This window comes from Scophthalmus maximus, chromosome 5, assembly GCF_022379125.1.
Source record: "Scophthalmus maximus strain ysfricsl-2021 chromosome 5, ASM2237912v1, whole genome shotgun sequence".
In the NCBI taxonomy this organism is placed as follows: Eukaryota; Metazoa; Chordata; class Actinopteri; order Pleuronectiformes; family Scophthalmidae; genus Scophthalmus; species Scophthalmus maximus.
In genome coordinates, this window is record NC_061519.1 from 26802846 (window position 1) to 26815000 (window position 12155).

Here is a 12155-nt window from a genome sequence, read left to right on the forward strand (position 1 = left end):
TCCTCTCTACTGTTCCTCTCTCATGTTCCTCTCTCCTGTTCCTCTCTACTGTTCATCTGTACTGTTCCTCTCTACTGTTCCTCTCTACTGTTCCTCTCTACTGTTCCTCTGTACTGTTCCTCTGTACTGTTCCTCTGTACTGTTCCTCTCTACTGTTCCTCTCTACTGTTCCTCTGTACTGTTCCTCTCTACTGTTCCTCTGTACTGTTCCTCTCTACTGTTCCTCTCTACTGTTCCTCTGTACTGTTCCTCTCTACTGTTCCTCTCTACTGTTCCTCTGTACTGTTCCTCTGTACTGTTCCTCTCTACTGTTCCTCTGTACTGTTCCTCTCTACTGTTCCTCTCTCATGTTCCTCTCTCCTGTTCCTCTCTCCTGTTCCTCTGTACTGTTCCTCTGTACTGTTCCTCTGTACTGTTCCTCTCTACTGTTCCTCTCTACTGTTCCTCTGTACTGTTCCTCTCTACTGTTCCTCTGTACTGTTCCTCTCTACTGTTCCTCTCTACTGTTCCTCTGTACTGTTCCTCTCTACTGTTCCTCTCTACTGTTCCTCTGTACTGTTCCTCTGTACTGTTCCTCTCTACTGTTCCTCTGTACTGTTCCTCTCTACTGTTCCTCTCTCCTGTTCCTCTCTCCTGTTCCTCTCTACTGTTCCTCTGTACTGTTCCTCTCTACTGTTCCTCTGTACTGTTCCTCTCTACTGTTCTTCTGTACTGTTCCTCTCTACTGTTCCTCTCTACTGTTCCTCTGTACTGTTCCTCTCTACTGTTCCTCTGTACTGTTCCTCTCTCCTGTTCCTCTCTACTGTTCCTCTCTCATGTTCCTCTCTACTGTTCCTCTCTACTGTTCCTCTCTACTGTTCCTCTCTACTGTTCCTCTCTCATGTTCCTCTCTCCTGTTCCTCTCTCCTGTTCCTCTCTCCTGTTCCTCTGTACTGTTCCTCTCTACTGTTCCTCTGTACTGTTCCTCTGTACTGTTCCTCTCTCCTGTTCCTCTCTCCTGTTCCTCTGTACTGTTCCTCTCTACTGTTCCTCTGTACTGTTCCTCTGTACTGTTCCTCTCTACTGTTCCTCTCTCATGTTCCTCTCTCCTGTTCCTCTCTCCTGTTCCTCTCTCCTGTTCCTCTGTACTGTTCCTCTCTACTGTTCCTCTGTACTGTTCCTCTGTACTGTTCCTCTCTCCTGTTCCTCTCTACTGTTCCTCTCTACTGTTCCTCTCTACTGTTCCTCTCTACTGTTCCTCTCTCATGTTCCTCTCTCCTGTTCCTCTCTCCTGTTCCTCTCTCCTGTTCCTCTGTACTGTTCCTCTCTACTGTTCCTCTGTACTGTTCCTCTGTACTGTTCCTCTGTACTGTTCCTCTGTACTGTTCCTCTCTACTGTTCCTCTGTACTGTTCCTCTGTACTGTTCATCTCTACTGTTCCTCTCTACTGTTCCTCTGTACTGTTCCTCTGTACTGTTCCTCTCTCCTGTTCATCTCTACTGTTCCTCTCTACTGTTCCTCTGTACTGTTCCTCTGTACTGTTCCTCTCTCCTGTTCCTCTCTACTGTTCCTCTGTACTGTTCCTCTCTACTGTTCATCTCTACTGTTCCTCTCTACTGTTCCTCTGTACTGTTCCTCTGTACTGTTCCTCTCTCCTGTTCCTCTCTACTGTTCCTCTGTACTGTTCCTCTCTACTGTTCCTCTGTACTGTTCATCTCTACTGTTCCTCTCTACTGTTCCTCTGTACTGTTCCTCTCTCCTGTTCATCTCTACTGTTCCTCTCTACTGTTCCTCTGTACTGTTCCTCTGTACTGTTCCTCTCTCCTGTTCCTCTGTACTGTTCCTCTCTACTGTTCCTCTGTACTGTTCCTCTGTACTGTTCCTCTGTACTGTTCCTCTCTACTGTTCCTCTCTACTGTTCCTCTCTACTGTTCCTCTCTCATGTTCCTCTCTCCTGTTCCTCTCTACTGTTCCTCTCTACTGTTCCTCTCTCCTGTTCTACTGTTCCTCTCTCCTGTTCCTCTCTCCTGTTCCTCTCTCCTGTTCCTCTCTCCTGTTCCTCTGTACTGTTCCTCTCTACTGTTCCTCTGTACTGTTCCTCTGTACTGTTCCTCTGTACTGTTCATCTCTACTGTTCCTCTCTCCTGTTCTACTGTTCCTCTCTACTGTTCCTCTCTACTGTTCCTCTCTACTGTTCCTCTCTCCTGTTCTACTGTTCCTCTCTCATGTTCCTCTCTCCTGTTCCTCTCTCCTGTTCCTCTCTCCTGTTCCTCTGTACTGTTCCTCTCTACTGTTCCTCTGTACTGTTCCTCTGTACTGTTCCTCTGTACTGTTCATCTCTACTGTTCCTCTCTACTGTTCCTCTGTACTGTTCCTCTCTCCTGTTCATCTCTACTGTTCCTCTCTACTGTTCATCTGTACTGTTCCTCTCTCCTGTTCATCTCTACTGTTCCTCTCTACTGTTCCTCTGTACTGTTCCTCTCTACTGTTCATCTCTACTGTTCCTCTCTACTGTTCCTCTGTACTGTTCCTCTGTACTGTTCCTCTGTACTGTTCCTCTCTCCTGTTCCTCTGTACTGTTCCTCTCTACTGTTCCTCTCTACTGTTCCTCTGTACTGTTCCTCTGTACTGTTCCTCTCTCCTGTTCCTCTCTCCTGTTCCTCTGTACTGTTCCTCTCTACTGTTCCTCTGTACTGTTCCTCTGTAGTGTTCCTCTGTACTGTTCCTCTGTACTGTTCCTCTGTACTGTTCTTCTCTACTGTTCCTCTCTACTGTTCCTCTCTACTGTTCCTCTCTACTGTTCCTCTCTACTGTTCCTCTCTACTGTTCCTCTGTACTGTTCCTCTCTACTGTTCCTCTCTACTGTTCCTCTCTACTGTTCCTCTCTCCTGTTCCTCTCTACTGTTCCTCTGTACTGTTCCTCTCTACTGTTCCTCTCTACTGTTCCTCTCTCCTGTTCCTCTCTACTGTTCCTCTCTACTGTTCCTCTCTCCTGTTCCTCTCTACTGTTCCTCTCTACTGTTCCTCTGTACTGTTCCTCTCTACTGTTCCTCTGTACTGTTCCTCTCTACTGTTCCTCTCTACTGTTCCTCTCTCATGTTCCTCTCTCCTGTTCCTCTGTACTGTTCCTCTGTACTGTTCCTCTCTCCTGTTCCTCTCTACTGTTCCTCTGTACTGTTCCTCTCTCCTGTTCCTCTCTACTGTTCCTCTGTACTGTTCCTCTCTCCTGTTCCTCTCTACTGTTCCTCTGTACTGTTCCTCTCTACTGTTCCTCTCTCCTGTTCCTCTCTACTGTTCCTCTGTACTGTTCCTCTCTCCTGTTCCTCTGTACTGTTCCTCTCTACTGTTCCTCTGTACTGTTCCTCTCTACTGTTCCTCTGTACTGTTCCTCTCTACTGTTCCTCTCTACTGTTCCTCTCTCATGTTCCTCTCTCCTGTTCCTCTGTACTGTTCCTCTGTACTGTTCCTCTCTCCTGTTCCTCTCTACTGTTCCTCTGTACTGTTCCTCTCTACTGTTCCTCTCTCCTGTTCCTCTCTACTGTTCCTCTCTACTGTTCCTCTCTACTGTTCCTCTCTACTGTTCCTCTGTACTGTTCCTCTCTACTGTTCCTCTCTACTGTTCCTCTCTACTGTTCCTCTGTACTGTTCCTCTCTACTGTTCCTCTGTACTGTTCCTCTCTACTGTTCCTCTGTACTGTTCCTCTCTACTGTTCCTCTGTACTGTTCCTCTCTACTGTTCCTCTGTACTGTTCCTCTGTACTGTTCCTCTGTACTGTTCCTCTGTACTGTTCCTCTCTACTGTTCCTCTCTACTGTTCCTCTCTACTGTTCCTCTCTCCTGTTCCTCTCTACTGTTCCTCTGTACTGTTCCTCTGTACTGTTCCTCTCTACTGTTCCTCTCTCCTGTTCCTCTCTACTGTTCCTCTGTACTGTTCCTCTGTACTGTTCCTCTGTACTGTTCCTCTGTACTGTTCCTCTCTACTGTTCCTCTGTACTGTTCCTCTCTACTGTTCCTCTGTACTGTTCCTCTCTCCTGTTCCTCTCTACTGTTCCTCTGTACTGTTCCTCTCTACTGTTCCTCTGTACTGTTCCTCTGTACTGTTCCTCTCTACTGTTCCTCTCTACTGTTCCTCTGTACTGTTCCTCTCTCCTGTTCCTCTCTACTGTTCCTCTGTACTGTTCCTCTCTACTGTTCCTCTGTACTGTTCCTCTGTACTGTTCCTCTCTACTGTTCCTCTCTCCTGTTCCTCTCTACTGTTCCTCTCTACTGTTCCTCTCTACTGTTCCTCTGTACTGTTCCTCTGTACTGTTCCTCTCTACTGTTCCTCTCTACTGTTCCTCTCTACTGTTCCTCTGTACTGTTCCTCTCTACTGTTCCTCTCTCCTGTTCCTCTGTACTGTTCCTCTCTACTGTTCCTCTGTACTGTTCCTCTCTACTGTTCCTCTCTACTGTTCCTCTCTACTGTTCCTCTGTACTGTTCCTCTCTCCTGTTCCTCTGTACTGTTCCTCTCTCCTGTTCCTCTCTCCTGTTCCTCTGTACTGTTCCTCTGTACTGTTCCTCTCTCCTGTTCCTCTGTACTGTTCCTCTCTACTGTTCCTCTCTCCTGTTCCTCTGTACTGCTCCTCTGTACTGTTCCTCTCTACTGTTCCTCTCTACTGTTCCTCTGTACTGTTCCTCTGTACTGTTCCTCTCTCCTGTTCCTCTCTACTGTTCCTCTCTCCTGTTCCTCTCTACTGTTCCTCTGTACTGTTCCTCTCTACTGTTCCTCTGTACTGTTCCTCTGTACTGTTCCTCTCTACTGTTCCTCTGTACTGTTCCTCTCTCCTGTTCCTCTGTACTGTTCCTCTCTCCTGTTCCTCTCTCCTGTTCCTCTGTACTGTTCCTCTGTACTGTTCCTCTCTCCTGTTCCTCTGTACTGTTCCTCTCTACTGTTCCTCTCTCCTGTTCCTCTGTACTGCTCCTCTGTACTGTTCCTCTCTACTGTTCCTCTCTACTGTTCCTCTGTACTGTTCCTCTGTACTGTTCCTCTCTCCTGTTCCTCTCTACTGTTCCTCTCTCCTGTTCCTCTCTACTGTTCCTCTGTACTGTTCCTCTCTACTGTTCCTCTGTACTGTTCCTCTGTACTGTTCCTCTCTACTGTTCCTCTCTACTGTTCCTCTGTACTGTTCCTCTCTCCTGTTCCTCTCTACTGTTCCTCTGTACTGTTCCTCTCTACTGTTCCTCTGTACTGTTCCTCTGTACTGTTCCTCTCTACTGTTCCTCTCTCCTGTTCCTCTCTACTGTTCCTCTCTACTGTTCCTCTCTACTGTTCCTCTGTACTGTTCCTCTGTACTGTTCCTCTCTACTGTTCCTCTCTACTGTTCCTCTCTACTGTTCCTCTGTACTGTTCCTCTCTACTGTTCCTCTCTCCTGTTCCTCTGTACTGTTCCTCTCTACTGTTCCTCTGTACTGTTCCTCTCTACTGTTCCTCTCTACTGTTCCTCTCTACTGTTCCTCTGTACTGTTCCTCTCTACTGTTCCTCTCTACTGTTCCTCTCTCCTGTTCCTCTCTCCTGTTCCTCTCTCCTGTTCCTCTCTACTGTTCCTCTCTACTGTTCCTCTGTACTGTTCCTCTCTACTGTTCCTCTGTACTGTTCCTCTCTACTGTTCCTCTCTCCTGTTCCTCTGTACTGTTCCTCTCTACTGTTCCTCTGTACTGTTCCTCTCTACTGTTCCTCTCTACTGTTCCTCTCTACTGTTCCTCTCTCCTGTTCCTCTCTACTGTTCCTCTCTACTGTTCCTCTCTACTGTTCCTCTGTACTGTTCCTCTCTACTGTTCCTCTCTCCTGTTCCTCTGTACTGTTCCTCTCTACTGTTCCTCTGTACTGTTCCTCTCTACTGTTCCTCTGTACTGTTCCTCTGTACTGTTCCTCTGTACTGTTCCTCTCTACTGTTCCTCTCTCCTGTTCCTCTCTCCTGTTCCTCTGTACTGTTCCTCTCTACTGTTCCTCTGTACTGTTCCTCTCTACTGTTCCTCTGTACTGTTCCTCTGTACTGTTCCTCTGTACTGTTCCTTGACCTCAGTGGAAGACGTCATGAGGTCAAGGTCAGGTGTCAGGAGGACTGATGGGACTTAGGAGAAGTCGACAGCTGCTCAGAGAATCCAACTCTCACTAAACCACGTGGTCGTGTGATGGTGGATGTTGTTGATGCGTCTGTTGTGGTGAAACTACACATTTCCGAAGATGAACTACAAAAACCTCAGCGGCTCCATCAGAATGTTTCAGTGTTGTGTGACATCACGTTATGATTCATATGAAACAGTAACTGACATGATGACGTCTCTTCTTGATCATATTCATACTCTTCTTCTTCTTCTTCTTCTTCCTCAGATTGAATCGTTTACGTTCGTTCATGACGCGTCACGTTAATTATCGCTGCCGAAATGCATTGTGGGTCTTCATCTCCTTCCTCTCACACAGGAAGCTCCAGTGTGTCCTCTGCTAAAGGAGATAGGAGAGGAAGCAGTGAAGCTCCTTTCCTAAACACTTAGAGAATCTGAACAGCTCTTATCACGGTGCTGAGGAAACACTTCCTGGTCACGTCAGGATTTGACAATTCGACCGAGTCAAAACACAGTAATGTCCTCTGGAGGTCACTCACCTCTCCTGCGTAGTGTCGGACTCCGAAGAAGTGCACGGCGACACGGGGCTTCACGTAAAAAGGGTTTTTCTGCAGCAAGAGAGAAAAACAACAAACAACAACAATATTATTTTTGATATTCATCCAGATCGACTGTCAGTGGAAATCAAACCTGCCTGAGATTCAGAGAATCTGTTCTTAATGAACTGAAGTGAAGCTTCACTACACAGGGAGAAATGTTCATCACAGTTATGTACAAGCCCTCATATTCATCTTCTGCTTCTTTGCTACTTGCAATGACATCAGTGTTGAAACCAAGTCGGAACTCAGAGGTCGAGAACTGTGCAGAGCGGATCCATATCCCGTTAGCAACATATGCTTTAAACTCTTTAAATAATGTAAAATACAAACTGTCACGTCGCTGATCAAATGTGTAAAAATGACCAGAAACCGTCGAGGGTTACTGTAAGTGGAGCTGCAGAGCCCCCTGCTGGCAAAGGGCTGTAACTGCATGGCAAAACAGTTTATAAAGCAAATCAATACAAAAGAAAATCATTTTTAATTTTGATTTACAATCATATTTGATTTGGAACAATCAGTGTTTTTTAGACAGATAGATTGTACGAATCATGATTCAAATCAACGACATACCAGTTGTTCTTTTTAATAACGTAGGGTTCATTTTTTTAAACGACCACAATGACCCGAAAAAGACGAGTTGAATGAATCGGTCTATAAACGGGACTTGACCAGAACTGAACTCCGAGCGAATGAAAGTGTCACCGAGAGACACGGGCCTCGTCTTCAAGAGTCGGAGCTCGTTTTACATATCGAGGAAGTCGAGGTGCACTCAGGCACTGTGTTTGGTAAACGGACTGTTTTATAAAGTCAAGTCTTATCGACGGTCTCCGTGTTTCACAGTTTCATCTTGTTTCTCCGGCGCGAGGCCGAGAGCCGGAGACAAGGCGTCACGTACCGAGTGCTGACTGTGGAGCTTCTCCAGTAAGGTGTCGTCCGTGGCTTTGGGGAAGTGACTCTCCTCGTTCATCAGCGCCAGGAGACCCAGTTTCTATGGAAACACCATCATCATCATCATCATCATCATCTTTGTAGTCAACGTGCGACAACACTTTCCAGAGGAAGCACAGACACGCTCTTTGTCGCCAACGGCATTTTCCAATTCTCCCCAGAATGCCCCGTCACCTTCTCGATCAGATCCAGACACTCTCCGTTGTCCATCCAGTTGATGTCGACCCACACCAGACCCTCCCTGCAGGAAGCAGCCCAACAGAACAGCTTACATCAGCAGACAAAGGAGCGGGAGAAACACACTGAGCTGCGTCCGAGTCGGGCACGGAAAACTTGACTCGAGATACTGACAGACACAAACAGATTCTGAGGATTCAGATTTTACAAATGTTCAAAATCACTTGGTGGGTGAAGGTGAATTCTGCCGATTGTCCCTCGAGATAACAACATGGTCAGATGAGAAACATCAGGGGACGATTGGGCCAAAGGGACGAAACCGGGCGGATAGGAAATGAAACGTTGAGTGTCTGTATGTGTGACGTCGCGGGCCCTCGGCCGGCGACAGTCCGGCCTCCACCTACTTGTTGTACTCGAGCTGCTCCAGCGAGAAGATGTGCTTGTTGAAATATTCCTGGAGCTTCTCGTTGGCGTAGTTGATGTTGAACTGCTCGAAGCGGTTGACCTGCGGGGGATCGACAGCGGGCAGTTGATGAGCGTGAGGACTGATTCCTTGATTATCAATTGAAAATACGAGGAGAATGCTGAGGAGAGGAGGAATACAAGGTCCCACTACAGAGTTTGATTCAGTGCCTCCATCAAGGAGGAGATGTTTTCACGCTGTCCGTTAAAAACCAGGATCCAGGATTTTTCCTTCAACATTGTGAAATAGGATGTTTTATGACATTTTCAGTAATTTCCCAGGGAATAATTCATTCATTTATTAGAGCCTGGTTGGCCGATATGAAATCTTTTATCGTGCAGAATAAACGATGCAGAACAAAAATGTTCACTTATGTTTTATGTTTTTTACGTAAAACAGATTAGGTTTAATTTCTTAATTCAAGTTCTATATATATATTTGGTTACATTTGTGTTTTCTTTTAATTTATAGTTTTTTATTTATTTAATCCTCCCCCCCCCAAAAAAAATCCACATGGGCTCTAATGTCTATGTGAGTGTGTGAGATTTGGTGCGGATCCAAATAAAACTCTGGGGGATTTAAATGTGGTTTCATAAGGCGACTGTTGGGCCTATAGGCATATATCTAAAAGACAGTTTTTATTTTCACCCGATCCGTCTGACTGCTTAAACATATTAATATAATGGTTTGATATAATGTACGTGAAAAACAAAAACAGGTGTCTTTCACACCTCGAAGTTCTCGAATCCGAAGATGTCCAGGATGCTGATGGATTTGAAGTCTTCTCTGCCCCTGATGCGGTTGTTGAGTTTGCCGATGATCCAGTTGAAACACCGGGAATAAAGTGCCATGGCCATGGAGTCTCTGGAGTCGACCGCCTGCACACACACACACACACACACACACACACACACACACACACACACACACAGTCAGTCATGTCTGATTTGTCTCAGCTGTCTGAAACACGTCGCTCACATGATTCAAACGTCACCTGTTCGATGGTGAGCGGTGTGGAGATCTCCTCTCCCCTGAGGATCATGGAGCGGTGGGTCAGAACCTCGGCCAACTGGTCCGAGTTCAGGCCCAGGAGGTCGGACGTCCGGCTGAGAGCTGCAGACATATGCAACACGTGAAAATATATACATATATATATATATATTTATGAAAGTAACAATAAAGGTGAACACAACACACATAAAAAACCCAGAACATGGGACAAAAAAAGAAAAAAGAATATCAACCACATAATCAGTGAGCTACTTAAAATCTTTTCAAGACAGTTAAACTTTAATTTCAAAAAGTTACATATTTAAACGCTTGTCTGCGTTAAAAATTCATGGTTAAAAGAAAAAGAGAGGATAGAAAGTTTTTACGTTGCTACTAACAAAGTTAGTCCCCGACAGCCATACTTCTACTTGACCACTAGAGGTCCTCGTCAGGTTGACGTAGACAAAGTTCTTAACAACATAAGAGCTCGGACCTGATTTGGACGAGACCTGCGCTCCTCCGGCCGTCATGAACTCGATGTTCCCTGCGTGAAGGATCCCGGCCAGCAGGCGCAGGATCTCCCCGATGTTCTCCTCCGTGAACTGCATCGTCCGCATGGCGTTCTGGGAGCCAGAAAAAAAATTAGACTGAGTCGATGAGTTCCTCGTGTGGGCGTCACGTTGTTTCTTTTGGGTCTCAACTTTGAAACAGCTCCGGTCGGTCGCGATCGATCTCCAGCAGCTGATTAGACTTTAGGGACATTTCCGGAGGTTTGGACCGGTTTGATGTTGGTTTGAAATCAGGGCCGGATCAAACTCCTAGTGGGTCCAAGGGTGGATGCGAGCTGAGGGCCCCTGCTATCGACACCTAACACTGAAAGCCCCATAATCTAGACGCAGAAAACAAAGACTGTATCTGAAGATGAACGACGTAATATAATGTGCAGTAGTGATGGTGGAGTGTGGCGCCATATCGAGGCCCCGCCCACACACACGCTCGCGACCAATCACGAGTCGATCTCAGCTGTCAATAGTAACGTCTCACTGGATTTTTATATCAAATAACTGATTAAAAACTAACTGATCTGAAACATGGACGCTTGAACAACTACCTCACATGACGGAAACATCGGGCTAACATGGAGGGGGGCGGGGCTTAGGACCAGCCACCAGGGGGCGATGCAGATGTTCGGGCTTCACTCCTGGGAGCCGTCGTGTCGTCTTCCAGCTTCAGACGACGTTGTGATAGGAGTTTTAACATTTATGTCTCTTCACAAACCCAAAGTTTAATCAAACTGTCAAATAATTGTTAAGTCTTAAACAAAAGTGAATTGGTTTGTGTGTGTGTGTGTGTGTGTGTGTGTGTGTGTGTGTGTGACACAGCCGGTTGCGTCCTGCGTACCAGAACGTCCTGAAAAGTGCCCTGGTCGTTGATCGTGTTGTCGGCGACGCAGCTCGACTGCCTCAGGTAGTGGTAGCTGTCGGGCTGGGTCAACCCGAACGCCTCTGCGGACACACACAGATGTTGAATTCAACTCTTTGTACGATTCTTAAAGTCGGACATCACATCGTGTGTTCTCGTCTCACGCACCTCTCTGCTGGGCGTTGGTTCCTGCCAACAGAGCGTAGAAGATGTGGTAGTTTCTCTCCCCTGGGTTCTGCCGGACCACGCGGTTCTGTAGAGAGACAAAGGGATTAATTGCTCGGACAAACCTCTCAAACCTCTCAAACCTCTCATGCAGCATAAAAAACAAATTCCTTGTTCCCTTTGTTGAACAGATTCTGGCAGAACATCGGGGACGTTATGCTGCAGAGGCGGTTTGAGAAGTCTCGTTGAAGTCTCGGGGTTCGGAGAGCGATTTAAAAAAGGATCTTGTGTGCAGCTAGGTGTTTGTGGGAGGAGCAAGGAAACTCACCTTTTCTAAGAGGTCTGCGGTCGGAAGAGAGTCCGTCAAGGAACAAAACAGACACTACAGCTGACGAAGTGATTCGACGGACAAACAGAGCAACGGCTCCAGGTGAAGACCGGCTCCAGGTGCTTCTGCATCGGCTTCACTTTCCCGACCCGGTGACTACGTACGTTTTTATTTACAGTCTGTGGCAAACTTTCCCTCCACAGCTCGACTCCAGGTCGGACAGACTGTCGACCCCCGGAACGCTGACCTTCGTTTCCTGTCTCTTTCTAATTAAAGGCACCGAGGCCAGTTGGAAATGTCCTATTATCATTGATTTGATCCCTGTCTTCACCTTTAAAAGCAGCTATGCTGAACCACTTCCTTCCTTCCTTCCTGAGTTACAGTATGAAGCCCAGTGGGTCTGAAACATGCAGTTTAAAGGCAGCGGCGGCCACTTCAACACCCGAGTGGGGTTTCAAAGGATACAGTCGACGATCCTGCCTCCCTGGATGTTCCCCTTCTGGCTGAAGTGCAGCTGGACAAACTTCCCAAAGCGGCTGGAGTTGTTGTTGTAGACGGTCTTGGCGTTTCCAAAGGCCTCCATGATGGGACTGAAGGAGCGGCACAGGGGTCGTGAGCCAGGAGACAGTCAGGACGGTGACCATGTTAAATAATGAACCCTGTGATAAGGAGGGAATGATCACCTGCTCTCCAGCAGCGCCGCCGCCACGTGTGACGTCCCGTCTGTGGACGACGCCTCCAGGGAGTGCTGGCTCATGGCCGACAGGAACTTCAGGATGAGCTTGGTGCTTTCCGTCTTCCCCGCTCCGCTTTCTCCACTGGGGGGCAAGAGAAACACAAAAATGATCAGCGCCGTCTCCTCGAATGCCCATGAGCAAGGCACTGGCCCATCGCTAATGTACTAATAGTCAGTGTAATCACAATGTCCCACTTGGCCTTCGTTTACATGCTACTGTCTGTGAGTCTGTCTGTCTGTCTGT

The 12155-nt window shown here is 47.1% G+C and overlaps 1 protein-coding gene across 2 annotated transcripts in view; it reads right to left on the reverse strand.

Annotated features, from left to right (window-relative positions):
* The window catches only part of myo10 (myosin X), a 91254-nt gene that overhangs the window by 26909 nt on the left and 52190 nt on the right, over positions 1-12155 (reverse strand). For both annotated transcript variants that reach the window (XM_035634115.2, XM_035634114.2), the window contains exons 5-16: positions 11859-11993; positions 11641-11765; positions 11176-11189; positions 10851-10935; positions 10662-10765; positions 9754-9883; positions 9265-9383; positions 9002-9148; positions 8212-8312; positions 7805-7871; positions 7578-7670; positions 6623-6691 (exon numbers count right to left, since the gene is read on the reverse strand). In XM_035634115.2, coding sequence (XP_035490008.2) covers positions 6623-6691; positions 7578-7670; positions 7805-7871; positions 8212-8312; positions 9002-9148; positions 9265-9383; positions 9754-9883; positions 10662-10765; positions 10851-10935; positions 11176-11189; positions 11641-11765; positions 11859-11993 — 1189 coding nt within the window. The remainder of the gene's footprint in view (positions 1-6622; positions 6692-7577; positions 7671-7804; positions 7872-8211; positions 8313-9001; positions 9149-9264; positions 9384-9753; positions 9884-10661; positions 10766-10850; positions 10936-11175; positions 11190-11640; positions 11766-11858; positions 11994-12155) is intronic.